This window comes from Poecilia reticulata, chromosome 11, assembly GCF_904066995.2.
Source record: "Poecilia reticulata chromosome 11, P_reticulata-male-v2, whole genome shotgun sequence".
In the NCBI taxonomy this organism is placed as follows: domain Eukaryota; kingdom Metazoa; phylum Chordata; class Actinopteri; order Cyprinodontiformes; family Poeciliidae; genus Poecilia; species Poecilia reticulata.
Genome location: NC_088840.1, coordinates 27,724,686 through 27,739,894, shown reverse-complemented (window position 1 = coordinate 27,739,894; position 15,209 = coordinate 27,724,686). Strand labels below are relative to the sequence as shown.

The 15,209-nt window shown below is 39.7% G+C and overlaps 2 protein-coding genes across 4 annotated transcripts; both read right to left on the bottom strand.

The window, feature by feature from the left end:
- Window positions 1-18: 18 nt before the first annotated feature.
- On the bottom strand, window positions 19-3,488 carry zgc:91910 (Zinc finger protein 706-like). Of its 2 annotated transcripts, none has more exons than XM_008422844.3 (4): window positions 3,362-3,488; window positions 1,661-1,811; window positions 1,364-1,490; window positions 19-347 (listed from the first exon to the last, which is right to left on the bottom strand). In XM_008422844.3, exons 2-3 carry the CDS (start codon window positions 1,793-1,795, stop codon window positions 1,395-1,397), a joined length of 231 nt encoding a protein of 76 aa, XP_008421066.1. In that variant the 5' UTR covers window positions 1,796-1,811; window positions 3,362-3,488; the 3' UTR covers window positions 19-347; window positions 1,364-1,394. The 2 variants fall into 2 exon arrangements, with proteins under 2 accessions (XP_008421066.1, XP_081469097.1); XM_081612971.1 differs by lacking the exon at window positions 19-347 and adding an exon at window positions 707-1,069.
- A 522-nt stretch (window positions 3,489-4,010) lies between these two features.
- gsk3aa (glycogen synthase kinase 3 alpha a) lies at window positions 4,011-15,108 on the bottom strand. Of its 2 annotated transcripts, XM_008422842.3 has the most exons (11): window positions 14,751-15,107; window positions 11,585-11,670; window positions 10,731-10,832; window positions 10,556-10,639; window positions 10,133-10,243; window positions 9,929-10,059; window positions 9,659-9,863; window positions 9,282-9,377; window positions 8,919-9,105; window positions 8,761-8,838; window positions 4,011-7,749 (listed from the first exon to the last, which is right to left on the bottom strand). In XM_008422842.3, exons 1-11 carry the CDS (start codon window positions 14,923-14,925, stop codon window positions 7,688-7,690), a joined length of 1,317 nt encoding a protein of 438 aa, XP_008421064.1. In that variant the 5' UTR covers window positions 14,926-15,107; the 3' UTR covers window positions 4,011-7,687. The 2 variants fall into 2 exon arrangements, with proteins under 2 accessions (XP_008421064.1, XP_008421065.1); XM_008422843.3 differs by lacking the exon at window positions 8,761-8,838 and having other exon boundaries at window positions 14,751-15,108.
- Window positions 15,109-15,209: the final 101 nt, after the last annotated feature.

Genomic DNA, 15,209 nt, shown 5'->3' with positions numbered 1-15,209 from the left:
ATAAAACAATCTTAAAAGTTAAATATATTGATTGCTTTATTGAAAATGTAAAAAAAAAAAAAGTACAGTGAAAACATTAATTCAGTCTTTGGGGGCAAATTTTTAACATGAAATCTGCTTTTTGTTGCAGTGGAAGATTATAACTGGTGGAAAAACTGAAATCTGTTACACTAAAAGTTAGTTGCATGTAATAAATATATATTTTTTAAACATGGGGGGTTAGGGGGGGCTGCTGGTGTTTGTCTGCCCAGGTTGTGCGTCTCCCCCGTTGTCCATTGAATACTGACAGGTCCCGAGTTCAACATCGCCCTGGCAACGCAGCCGAGTCGCCTGTGGTCACCGTGGTTCTGCAGATAACGGGAATGATTCAGGAAAAAAAACATCCAGGATACAAAAACTGGATAACATTTTCATTTCTCCTTAGAAGTATAAATAAAACACTGGCACATCGTCACCTTCCTAACATGACCCAACTCTCATCTCGTTCTAAAAGTATGACTAAGCCGCCGTGTCAGGAAGGCGACCATGTGTGTCATTTGACTCAAATTTATTGAAACCACTGGCCGTTTCCGTTTGACAATGAAGAAACGATGCGAACCAATAAATCTGTTCATTTAACAAAACTGCAACGGAAACACATGATGAGTCACATCAACAACAACCAGCTGTTGCTACTGGCCAAACGACAAAGACGACAGGAAGTGGCTGGAGGATCAACTGAACGGTTTTTAATCACTTTTTGCATCAACAAACTTATTCATGTGTGAAATTATGTTTTATCAACAGCAGCAGAACTTAAAGTTGTTCAGACATTTGTAATGGAAATGCAGCAAAAGTAATAATTTGAACTGTTTTTTTCCTTAAACAACAAATTAATAGTTATTTAAACCTGTGGGGTCCAAACGTTTTCCCCTCAGGACCAAGTGCAGTTTGGTGAAAAACAAAAAACCTCATTGTACCGTCTAAACTTTTTATTTAAAAAAATTTAACTATTTCCAAAATGTCAAATTCTGCAGCTACATGGTCAATGGAAACACGGCTCCAGTTTCTTGTTGGGTTGGTTGTTTTCCTGCTGAAGAAAAGGAGCTCGATGTTTGTGGTTCTAGTTGAGTTTCAAAAACTAAAAAATAAACATTTATTAAAGATGCTTTTGATTTATAAAAAACGTTACTCTAAGAAATGAAAAACTGTCCATCTTCATCAACTAACCAGAGCTTGTGGGCCAAATTTGCCCCAAAAATTTGCCACCAAAAATCCTTCTGAGGGCCATAAATGGCCCTCCAGCCACACTTTGACCACCCCTGATTTAGACCCTCCTCCTTATAAAATGAGTTTTATAATTCCAGCTATGAAAAGTCTTTACCTTCACCCATCTTCATCGTCTCAGCGGTCCGCTATGCCTGAACGTCGGCCAGCTCCGGAGGCATCGGAGACTTGGGGTGTTTGCTCTCAAAGTGCTGCTTGAAGGTTTTCGGGTCGGGCATTTGGGTCTGAAAGAACCAGAACAAACAGAAGAACTTCAGATTTAAAGAAACGGTTCACCAGTTGTTAAAACGGAAAGAGGAATCATCTGTCCGGACGTTAAACGACTCGTTGGCTCATTTTGTCTGAACAGTTTCTGTGATCAGGTCCGGGTTTTGAAGAACTCGTTGGTACCGACCCGACAGACGGGGCAGGTGTGGACCAGCGCGGCCTTGGCGGCGGTTTTCTGGTCGGCACCATGAGATTTCTTCTTCTCCGCTGCTTTCTTTGCGTTCTTTTGCTGGGACTGAATCTTCTGCTGCCCACGAGCCATGGCTCTGCGCTTCAACCTGAGGAGGAAGAGGAAGAGGAGCAGCGACGTTACAGGAACCGCGTCACAAAACCTCTGGAAATGTTATAAAGTTCAAAATAACATTTAATTAAAAGACCTTTTGTTCCTCACTGTCTAAAATAAAAAATCAAAAACGTCAGAAAATGTGGTGGGAACATTTTTTAAGATTTGAAACTAAATTGTCTTAGTATATTTTGTTTAAGCATTTAATCATCATTTACTTTAATTACCATGATCTGTTTGGATCATTTCAATTTGATTAATATTTATTATTCCTAATCACTCAGTACGTTATTGATCCGTGTAACTGTTGTCTTATATTTTATAACTGCACAAGTTATTTAAATTGGGCAATTTTTCAATAACGGTAATAAATGACTCATGTCTCAAAAACTGTTGGAAAAAAAAGTTTAAGTCACTTAAAAATGTTTGGAAAGTGTTTGAATTTTACTGAGAAGATGATTTATTGGATTTTCACCAAAAGGTTAAAGGTTAAGTCTGAAGTTTACAACACCAAAACAAACCTTCAGCAGTTAAAGATACGACTAATGGCGACAAAGTGATCCAGTTATAACAAAGGTATAGAATTTGTGAAATTGGAAAATAGAGAAATTGGAGTTTCTCTATTTGTGTGGCATTAGTAACCTTTCCTCTAACTAAACAGCTTCATAAAATAAATATGAAACATATTTCATGCCACAGGTTGAACAAAACTCACATTTTTGTCAACTCTTAAAAACTGAATTTGCAGTTAATTTCTGGAGATTTTCATTTCAACAAACTGCAAATCCAAAAACTTAGAACGTAAATAAGCAAAATACAAAGCTGATGATCATTTAAAGTAAAACTTTGTTTATAAAGCACTTTTCAAGATAAATATAAAAAGTGCTTCAAATAAACAGAAAAAAAATGTAAGCAGATTTGAAAATACCTCAGCGTACACAGACATCGTTTTACGTCTTTCCCTCAAATATTTCATGTCGGACGCGATGTCGCAATATTTATATCGGTATTTAATGCTCTTATGTAATATTTATGTTATCAGAGAAGCTTAATTTTGGGGCTTTAACGAGCTGCTAATGTACTTTTGTTTGATTTTCCGAATTATTCTATGTAATAATTTAAAGAAATGCAGCTTTAAATAAACATCTAACACAGTCCTGAAGCTACGATTCAGACGCCAACTTCAGGGAGCTAAGTTAGCACCGAGAGAAATAAAAACCCGGCTACCCGTTTAACTACTTTTATCCATTTTGAGTCATTCAAGCCCAGACGCCTGATGCCGTTTTAACATATAAAATGTATTAAAATGTCTAGTTTGGTAAAAACTACCACGGCTCAAAGCCGGTTTTGCCAACCGGCGCCGCCTTAAAGCTAACGCTCCTAGCTTAGCAGCGCTAAAGTTTCATACAGCTCAAAGTTAGTTTATAGCTTAATATATTTGCGTTTAAATGACAACAGTGGATGTGCATATTAATTTCAAACCGGAATACAGTTTAACCGGAGCTATTAGGAAAGTAAGAAGCTCACAAACTCGGTGAGGTTTACCTTCGAGAGTCGACTCCGTCTCCTCTCGTTTCGTTGCTTTCCTTCTTTGAGAGTTTCCAGCGCACCCAGAATCCACGAGCAGAGCCCTCTAGCTGGACGGAGGTGGAACTGCAACCCAGGTCTTCCACATAATTTTGAAAATCCGTTTTAATAGTGGCACAAATGTCACCAAAGACTCCAAAATTTGACTTTTTAATATCCGAAAACCTTTCTCATTAATTTTAATATCAACAATTTAAGCCTTCAATCATAAAGGCTTAAATTGATCAAGATCACCTTTGATCTTGCAAATTTTAAATTTCACAGGAAAATTTCTGTTAGGATTATATTTAGTGGATTTTCTTTATTTATCCAACTCACTCAGTTTCTAGAGTTTCTGATGAATAAGTCTAAGATCAGAAAAGTTTGCATTACATTTCTGTCCAATGATTCAAGATATAGTCTGAAATCAAAAGGTTCAGAAAAGGAATTATTGTATACACGGTTAAAAAATCTTTAAGAAAACAGACATAGAAACGGAAGCAGTCACGAATGGATCCAAAAGATGAAATCCTACATGAGAAAATCCATGTTTTAAATATCAAATCCACATAAGTTCAATAAATTTGCAATTTAGAACTTTTGAAATGATTCAGACGGACATTTTGAACACAGTTTCACCACTTTATTACAGCAAATGAGTCGATATCGTACACACAGATAACGGAGACGGACAGCTTTGTGTTTTTCTCTCCTTCAGCCTTCGCCACTTTGAACGGTCCACCGGGTCAGAACCAACATCAACAGCTTATCACAGGAAAAAGAAAAAAACAACGAGCAACACATCGGATTAATAAAAGATTTGAGGTAATGTGAAACATTTCTGTAAAATACTGCGCAGTATTTTAATATTGCAGTCAGAGACGGCGGCGCAAGGTTCTGGTCCAAAATATCACCAACTAACCACTTCATGTCTGAACGGCGCCACCTACAGGCTGGAGACTAAATAACGAGAATTCTGGGTGAAAACGTCTCGAAATTCAGCCTGAAAATCCAACTGAAAGTTCCCACTGCATAATTCTAACAAAATAAAGAATTTAAAGAGATTACATCAAACTGTATAAACAAGTAATTAAGTAATATGATAGCATAACTTTTTCACCTTGATGCAAACCTGCATACGTTTACATTTCTGTGAATGTTTGGTCCTTTTTGAAATATGTAATTAACTTCACATGTAAATAAAGTCATCAGTGTGTCAAAGGCATGACAGAGTATTAAGGTTATTTTAAATAAAAGAACAAAAATGTGGCAAATCTCTATGAAAAATATAACATTTCTGACATTAATTACACACTTAAAAGAAAAAAAAAATCATTTACATTCTAGCTTCCCAACTTTATTCATAATTATATAAAGTATTCAAATCTCAATTATTGAAAAAGAAAAATTAAAAACTTTAAAATGGACTCATGATTCTTAAAACGGGTTCAGTTCAGATACCGAAACATCATCACTTATTTAGGGAAGTAAAAAAAAAAAAAGTAGAACAAATAAGAAGAATAATCTTAATTTTTATCTAGAATAATTCCACTTGGATTTTTTTTCCAGCGCTGTGTTGTGTCATGATGTCCAGAACATTTAAATAAAAACCCCAAAATACAAATTTCATCGTTTTGGAGACGAAAAAAATGGCAGAAAATTCTCAAAATGTTTGGAAAATAAATTTTTTTAAAAAGGATGCAGTTTTTAAAAAATTTAAAAAGGAAACTATTTTAATAAATCTGTTTGACCTATTAGACCCCAACTGACTACATTCAGTCTCATTCGGTTAGAGGAAGACGATATTTTGGATCAGAACCAGACAGGACCGGACCAAACCCGGATCGGACTGGCAGAAGGAGAACAGACGGGATTCTTCACAGTTTTTACAAAACGACAGAAAGAGAGAAAAACATCTTCTGCAAACATGATGAGTGGTTGTTTTATGCTTTTTGCAGTATTTACATTTTGAATCGTGGAGGAAAAAAAAAACTATTTACAAACTAAGACGTCGACAGAATGAGGGAGGTCAAATATAACCAACTCTGTCTGCAATAAAAAGAAATAAAATCAGTGATATTTACATGTGCAATAAGGAAATAAATGGCTTCTGGGGGAGAAAAATCGGCGCTACACGCCTGATTTCCTCCCTGCAGGGGTTTTATTCATTTTATCCGTTTTCATTTCACGCTTTTTCATTGCCGCAGTGATCTGGACAGCTCTGAGCGTGAACGGTGGCGCCCCCTGCAGGGACGAAGGGCGGCGCGGAGCGGACGCTGGGCAGGGAAGGAAGCAGGATGTGGGCGGCAGTGACCTCATCAGACCCGGAGGTTACCGGTTAGAAACCGGCTGGCAGCGACGCGAAACACCAGGCGGCCCGTATGGTTCAAACACGCTACGCTACGAACTTTCACGTGTTCTGCTCTGCTGACTAACACCGGTACCGTACAGTTCGGACCGCAGTAAGAATCTCAGACACAAAACACAAGGATTTACATTCGCTGGATTTCTACATTTGTTTTTCTCCCTAAAAGCTTTTATTAATTCTGTCAGATACGCAGTAAAATCGCAATCTTAAAGCTGCTCGATTTTGAGGGGCTGCAGCTCGCTTTTAAAAGCAAATAAACCAAGAGATGCAAATGAAAACCCTGAACTGATGATGGACGCAAAAACTAAAAACATTTTGGAGGCTCAAAAAGAAAACGGATGGACGAGAGGACGTCAAACGTCTCAGGTTTCTACAGAAACCGCAAAGTTAATCCTTCATCCGGCAGGGTGGGCAGTCACAAGCAGCTACCACTTTCAACCACAGGAGGGCACTAATGAGCTGCCACAGCAGAGGAACAGAACTGAGAAACTGCGCTGCGCACTCCACACCGGAGCAATGCAAGAATGGCCAGTCGTTTCCAATCAGAAGTGCTTGAAAGTTTTAACGTTAATATAAGTATTTTGGTGTTGTAAAGTTGTTAAACTTGCCAACAGATGCCAACTGATAATAATAATAACACTAATAATAACAATATCCAGTGTTTAGGTTTTCACACTGGCAGGAGTTAGCTCAATTTTAGCTTTTATTTAATGACTGAGTTTTAGGGTCATACTCAGAAAAAATAAATAAAATTACAAGATAAAGTCAAAATGAGAATGAATTCATAAACTTGTGTGAGAATCAAGTCATACAAGAATAAAATTGTAATATTATGACATTTAATTTCTCTCTGGGATCAATAAAGTATTTTTGAATTTGAATTTATTCTTGTTTGATTTTTTATTTTCTTAGCGAGGCCCTAATGCTCCCTCGTATTTTTTCCATGTATTTAAGGCTGAATTAATGTAAAACTCTGTTAACCTGTGATTTTAAAGCAAAGTCTCCAGCAGACCAGTCCCGTCTTTCTCCTGGCATTTAAACAACCCGAGATGCGGAGCGGCATTCAGCAGGGTTCATATCCAGACCATTTCATTTCTACATCCTACTCCATTTTCAGCAAAAACAAAAACAAAAAAAAAGAATCAAATAAAAAACACAGGCTGTTCGGTCTTTGCACGCTCAGACAGAACATTCCAAATCAAGACAAATCCGATGCGTTTAAAGACGAAATTAGTCAGAAACAGCCAAAGGCGTCGCTGGAAGTCATTTTGCAAAGCGTTTCAGATTGAACAATGGTCTGGTGTTTCTCCGTTGTTCAGCAAACCACACAGAAATCTCAACTGCATGTTGCTATAAATGCTAACGTCTCAACAAATTCACTTCATCCTAAATTAAAACTAAAATCAAAAGTAAGAGGTGAGAAACGAGACTAAAGTGGATCTCTGTGGCTGCTGCCGCCGCCGCCGCCTGCCAAACTGATGCTAGTCAGGAGGTTTTCATTTACACCAAAACTCTGGGTTGGATTTTCCAAACATCGCGGTTCTAAAAACACGCAAGAATAAAAAAAAAAATCTGATTTTAAAAATAATATCAACGTTTGACCACATGGTAAATAAATAAAAACAAAACGTGGATTAAAAACGTTCTTTTCAGAGGACCAGCCCCCACTATCAAACCTCCTCGTTCCACCACACCAGGTGTGTGTGTGTGCGTGTGTGTGTGCGCGTGTGTGTGTGTGTGTGCGCGTCTACAACAACCTCCTGCCGTTTCCATCCCGGCAGCTAAAGAGCTAACAGTCTTAACAGATTTACTGTACAGAGACGGATTATAGAGAGGACAGAAAGCAGCAGAGAGAGAGAGCTTGTGTGTGTGTGTGTGTGTGTGTGTGTGTGTGTGTCTGAGAAAGAGAGGCCTGCAGGTAGTCGTCGGTTCGCCCTTCACATGCTGTTCACGGGTCCAGGAAGCAAACTGTGGTGAGATGAATCTGAACCGGGACCATCTGAGGAAACACACAGAGAAACTATTGTTGTTGTTGCAATGTTGCCATCTTGTGTCCAAAAACAGCAACAACATGCATCTCGTCTCACTAATAAACACAAAAAGGCCACACTCACCCCCATTCACACTTTTTAGAATCTTTGGTGACCCGTTACCTCGGCAACCCAACCCTACCAATCAAATTCGGGCTTCCCCCCCTCCCCCCCCACACTCTCCTTTAGGGCTGAAATGATTAATCGTGATGAATCGATTAATTGAAATAACTCAATTAATTTAGTAACAGATTAATTGCTAATTGGCGAACACTGACTCAAGAAAAGGCAGTTTGCTGAAAGAACACAGTCAGGGCTGTAATTAGGTCAACACCTAATAAAAATATAAGCATTTAAGATAAAAAAAAATTATAATTTTCAACTCGAAACTCCTCTGGTGGCATGGCCATGTTAGGTTAAGGTAAAAATGTTTGGTTATAAGTAAAACTAGTGCATTTTTAACCAATATTGAGGGATTATTCATCTAAAACAAACTCCTATATTAGGCAGAAATTGTTTCCTGTCACCTAGTTATTTCCACCAGAAACTAAAAATACTTTTTGCAGTACTTTAGTAGGGACAGAGAGGTTGGTGAAAGTTGATCAATGTAAATAAATATGGGCCTTTTTTAAATTAGAATGGCCTAGTCAAAGTTCAGGCCTACATAAATTCAACTAAGAATCTGTGGAAAGACTTGAAAACAAAAACTCTCCGTCCAATCTGACTGACTGAAGAACGGGGAGAAACATCAGCAGGTAAAGACAAAGTTGTCTTTACCCGTCAGGGGAAAGTGATAAATGCATGCCACACTTTTCAGATTTTAATTTGCATAAGTTTTTGGGAACTCCACTCTTCACACTTTATTTTAGCTTCATGTTTGCCCACCACATAAAATCCAAATCAGGTGTGATTTCAGAGGAGTCGTGGGTATTCCTAGGATACGACGGGATGATGATTAAATGACAAAAGGGGTTTCCCACCGTGGACAGAAGCAGCCGTGTGCGAGCGAGCGTGAGGAGGGATGAGGATCGAGTTCAGCTGAGGCTGGATCGAGAGCTCTGCACATAAAAGCCAACACCAGACTCCTCCTTAAGATGCAGAAACTGAGGCGGACGGTGAGGACAAACGCGGCTCTGACCTGTGGTGCTGAAGTTGAAGAGCAAGGGCAGCTCGCGTCCGCTGGGCAGCCGCGCGTTCGGCTGGCGCAGCTCGTCGAAGAAGGCGTGGGCGCAGGCCTCCAACGGGGAGAGGCGCGACGCCGGCGTGTACTCCAGCAGCCGGGAGCAGAGGGTGATGGCCTCCGGAGAGGTGCGAGGTTTAAACACCTGAAGAAGAGAGGGGAAAAAAAATTATGCAATCAGGTGGCTCCACCTAAAGAGGGCGCCAAAGAGCTGAAGGGATGCATTTTATTCCAAATTCAAAGTAAAAATTTAAAGCTACTGAATGAAAAACAAACATGCTTTAACCAAAAATTCAAAACTTGCTTTTTAGAGTTTCTCACCTTGGTCCATGGATGAGCTTTGATCTGTGGGAACTTGAACTCCGTGTAGTTTGGGTTCATCTCTCGTATCTGTTCCCTCGTTGGCGTTCCCAGCACCTAAAAACCAGCCCAACAAAAATAATTAAAATATTTATTATGTTAGAGGCTTAAAATCAAAGTCAGCGTGAATTCCTGAAAGAACGAAGTTATATGGAGTCACATTCCTGCCAAGAACCACGAAGAAATAATGAAAGAAAGGACTGATGAAAGAGTAGCTCTGTTTTCCATTTACCTGCAGGCCCTTGAACGCATCACGGTAAGCGGTAAACCAAAACACTCCTTTTGGCAGCAGTGTGACTCCACACAGGCGTGAATCAAAGGTCAGAGGTCAGCCTCACCTTGATGATCTCCACCAGCTGGTCGACGCCGCTGTCCCCGGGGAATATGGGCTGACCCAGCAGCAGCTCCGCCAGCACGCAGCCGGCCGACCAGATGTCGATGTTCGCCGTGTAGTCGGTGGCGCCGAAGATGAGCTCCGGGGCGCGGTAATACCGCGAGCAGATGTACGACACGTTGGGCTCGCCGCGAATCAGCTGCTTGGCACTGAGGGCAAAAAAAACATCAAAATGGCAGAAACACTTAGAGACACGCCATCGCCCGCCACTCACCTGCCGAAGTCGCACAGCTTGAGGACGGCGGTTTCCGGGTCGACCAGGAGGTTCTGCGGCTTGATGTCTCGATGGCAAACGCCCTGCGAATGGATGTAGGCCAGGCTGCGAAACAACTGGTACATGTAGACCTGAGCAGGGAACGACAGCCGGTCACATCGGGAAGGAAAACGAAACTTCTGATGTCCGACGGCGTTTTTTTACCTTCACATAAATGATGGGAATGATGCTCTTGGTTTTGTTGAAGTGCCGGGCGACCCGGTAGACCGTCTCAGGGACAAAATCCAGCACTAGGTTGAGGTAAACCTCGTCTTTCTGTCACGGAAAGAAAAGATGTAGGAGTTAAAAACAAAGCAAAACAAGCTGCCAGGAAACATTTATGTTAGAAGCTAAATGTTCCAAAAGCATTAAGAGAATCTTAAAACACGAGAATGAAAACATGTTTACAGGAATCCATCATGGCTTCGGTTTATAGCAACAAACTACTGAACCACTGGAGAGCGAGGTGCCGTTTCTACACGTTTACTGATCACAAAGCCATTTTTAAAGCAGAAAGACAAAAAGACAGAAGACTGGAAGCTGAAAAGACGGAGGGACATTTCCCCCAAACCAGAGGAGGAGCCGAACCTTCTCGCCGCTGGAGTAGAAGAAATATCGCAGACGGACGATGTTGCAGTGATCCAGCTTCCTCATGATCTGCAACTCCCGGTTCTGAAAAAAAAAAAAAGGTGAGAAAAACAAATGAAGTTTTTCAGAGTAAAAGACCCAACAGATTAAAATAAAGTCCAGACCAAAGCTTCACCTTGAACCTCTTATCCTGCAGAACTTTCTTAATGGCCACCATCTCCTGGCTGTCGATGAGCCGGGCCTGGTACACGACGCCAAATGATCCATTCCCAATAACCTGCCGGGATTTACAGAACACCAGTGAGACCAGTAAAGGCTGATGGGGTTTTGTGGTCTATTCTGGAATCTATTAAAGCAACAGAAAACCCGACCATCAGCTTCATCACTATGACTTAATTTTCCAATTCATTTCCAGGTGAATAGTTCTAATAGTATCCATTTTATTCCAATATCCTTTAAATTTTATTCATATTCTGTATTTATATAACTTTATTTAGTCATATAGATTAATCTCCTTTCCTGTTTTTCCTTAAATACATAATTACAAAAAAATTAATTATGAAATAAAAAAATTACTAATTATTAAAACAATACAATAAATACAATAAAAAAATAGTGATAATTTTTCACACTTCATAATCAAATAAACTTCTTATTTTTTATCGCTGGATGTAATATTTGGTATATATTCATCAAGCCATCTATTTATTTCTACATTTATTGCCAATGTTGTCATGATTTGTTCTCCATACAATAATAATGTAGCTTCTGCAAACTCCCATCAGAAATTACACGTTTGACTTCATAGGAAAAATAAACTGAAAAAGTTTAATTTAAAGCTCCGAGTCACAAATCAAAGTCTTATTCGTTTATTTACCACCCAAGAAATACATCTGGATGGAGAAGTTTTCCCATTTGCAGCTAAATAAATCATTAAAAGTCTTTGGCGTTATTTGCAGTCCGACATTTCAGTGACCTGGAACATTTGGCCGTGATTAAAGAGCGAGAGAGAGCAGAGTAAACAGCCACCTTGATGTCGGTGTAGGACACTTCCTGTGGGCGGTCTGGACCCTGACCCGGCGTCGCTACGACCGTCGTCACCTTCCCAATGTCTCCTAGGCAACAAGCAACAACAGGTTTAATCAAACATCTAGGGATAAAGCCTTAAAGATGTTAAAGATCATTATGGATTAAACTGCTGGGCCTTCTCTCTGTTTGCTGGAGGAATATTTAAGTTGGATGGATTTTAATACAGAGTGGCAGAGTTCATATTCATGGCTGTGTGACTAATTAACCTGGGAAGCCGCAAAAATGGGCCAAGATTGTCTTTATTCTGCAGAGCTGCGTTCAGTGATGCCAGCCAGCATTTAAAAGGATTATTCTGTCACACAATCCAGCTTCAAAGGAAAAGTCCGACGTCTAATTAACTAATTTATAGAGGAAATATTTTACTTCTTGTAATGCCAGCTGGAGCTAATTTATTGACTCATTCAGGGACGCAGCCATGTGTGGCAGGATGAGGAGTTATTTCAAGAATATTTCATATGTTTACGTTTTACAATACATTCTTTAGGTTCGTTTTTACGTGTATATCAATATATATTAACTGCAACTAAATGCTGTTTAATTTATTGAAATAAAAATGAAGCAGCACCGCTGACCTGGATATGCGTCTCGCATCACAGAAAGAAACGGATGGGCTACAACTCATTAGCTTGAAAACCAGCAATAAGAATTAAAAACTATTTGATTTGCCACTCTTTATAAAAGAAACTGCCATTTTGAGAAAAGCTGCAAATTTTTGACTCTCGTTATGAAGTAATTAGTTTGCACTACCTGCCCCTTTTGCCTGTTTTCCCTGTCGAAGCTGAATGGCTATTTCTTGAAATGCAATTTTCATAATTAGTTTTAGTTAATGCTATTTTGGTTGTTTTATTTATTTAAAATATTTTCCAGCTCCAGTGTTAAATGTTCTTTAGAAATCAGTGCTTTTTCTATTATCTTTGGGTGAGTATACTTAAATTAATAAGCCATTATTACTAGAATTTTGGCTGAAAATTGTGTCAATATCATCATTTCTGGGATAATTTGTGATCATGACAGTCTTTGCCTTTTTCTGCATGGTAAACCATCATCAGTCCATGAAGCTTGCTGGTTATCTAACCCCAACACTGCTGGTATCGGTATCAGTTAACCCGGGTCACAGAGTTCTTTACCCAAACTACAAGGTTCATCCTCTGGACAAACATAAAGAAGTAGATAAGAAGTAAAATGCTGGTTTTTGATATCAAATTCCACTTTTTCCTCAGTTTTGGAACTTTTTCTACAGTCTTTAATATTCTCAGTCATAAGCCGTACCAAAGGGTTTGTTGCAGGTTTTAATCACCATTTTCTTCCAGGCTTTGCTGCCTTGAAAAACCTTAAATTACTGGGGAGAAATGACCATGCTGCAATTTTCAAAGCTACATATTTCCATCAAGGGAAACAGAGGAAACGCTTCAAACCCTTTTTTCTACCAAACTACAGGAAAAACCAACTTCAACTTCCCTTTAGTGACTTAAAGACAAACATTCCTAATATACGTCGACCCATCATCAATGTTCACAACATTTTTGTGCATCTAGTGTTGTTTGACTGCTTTTTTATATCCAAATCTGTAAAAGTAATTGTTTACCGCTTCTAAACACCTAAAATGCAAAGAAATAAAGGTTTAAGATTTTACTGATTTAAACAAAAGATGCACAACATTAGACAATCTTTCAATATTGCGTTTAGGACTGTCACAATACATCTGGATGATAAATTGTCCCAGACATAATTGTGATAAATGATAATACTGCCTGTGATATCTGCCTATCTTCAGCTCTCGACATTTTTCTGTGACTTTTAGCATTTTGGGTGATCTTAACTGTGTCTGATATGAACATGTGTGGCCAGTATTAGCCGGCTAACACTGAATATATTAGCAACAATCACTCCACTCCCAATAGTCCTTGGCAAAATGCATATTGCACACAGATCCTGCGATGACGATATATTTGTGTTATATTACTTTGAACTGGAGCTAACACATGATCAGGGTATCCTACCACAATCTAGCTGAAGGATAAATTGGACCATGTGGATTTTATTAGGAAAACACAACGAATCTAGAGATTGTAGACACAAGCGACCTACTTGAGCTTTGAATACTGTGACCACGCCTTACTTGATTCACTCACAATACAGAAATTATAAAATGTAGACTGAATTTTAGCCTCTTATGTAAAGGTATATTATTTGACAAATAAAGTTTTCCAAGAAATTGCTACTGTAAAATATAGTCTTTGCTGCCCACATACTGAATTATTAAGATGTCAGGACAGTCATGAGACTTCTTCAGTCAGAGGCTTCTTCAGATTTGTTGCAAGACTGACTGCTACCACAAATACTCTTTGAATGTACAGCGATGACATGAGATACTACATTTAGGATTTGATATGTTTCATATTAGTTTCTGAGTAAGGAAACAAACTCATTGATATCCCAGAAGACATCAGTGTATTGAAGCTGGACGTGCATCATTTGCATCCTCCAGGCGTCGGCCACCTGCTGCCGAGTCTTCGCCCCACAGGTGACCTTGGTGGGTGAGCATCGGTCCGCCCTGACCCAACCCCAGGCGAGCCAGACCGACAGCTGATGCCCCTCTCACACGAACACCAACAAAAGAGCCCAGCCGATGCTGCATCCAAGTTATCCGAGCCTGGCTTTGCCACAAAGAACCACCGACTAATTCATGTTCTCACTCCCATCTGACCCCAGTAAAATTAACCCGAGCCCCGCTAGACATGGCTTTATATTTTAAATTCAGATGATCACCTGATAGCCTGGCGTTATAATGATCTTCTGAACTGGAGTCACAGCGGAGGGAGGAGGTGATATCATCCGGACCGGGAACTAACAAAACAAGTGGCTAAAACAGCCAGGCTAGCTAGCATGCTAATAAGTTCGTTAGCATAGTAACTATTCCAACTGGAAAAAAAACTGCCGTGCTAACGAACTTGTTAGCAATCTTGTTAGCATGCTAGCTATTCGTTACACAGAGAGAAAATGACTTTTCTCTGTATCTAGTTATTTTTCAACATTAAAATTGTTACTGTAATATATGTAAGGGATAAAAGTTGAAGCTAAGAACTAATAGGTATAAATAACTCACTGGAAAGCTTAAGGTTCGAGCATCCCGACGAGCTGCTGCCGGAGGCCTGCGGGACCCCGGACTTTCCTGTGCTGCTCCCCACGGCAGCGGCTGATCCGGCGGAGGCTGCAAGGGCTCCTGGAACACCTGGCGGCTCAGCAAACGAGCTGGTCCTGGGCCGCCCGCTGCCGCTCATATCTCTGAGCAGAGGTCAGAGTTATTTTTCCCACTGTTTTCAGCTTAGTGACTAATAATTATGAACAACCGGCAGCGAATAATGTTATAAAATAGCGCTCCAGTTGCCGCCGCCAGCTGTCTGGGCTGAAAGCTTTTGCTAGACACCTAGAAACGGAGCTCCCGCAATGCCACCTGGGAAATGGAGTACGAAGCTGATGAGGCTGTTTTAAACCCTCAACAATTTGAGCGTTTATTATCAAACAAAATATTAAATATAAAACAAAAATAATTCACATTTACAAC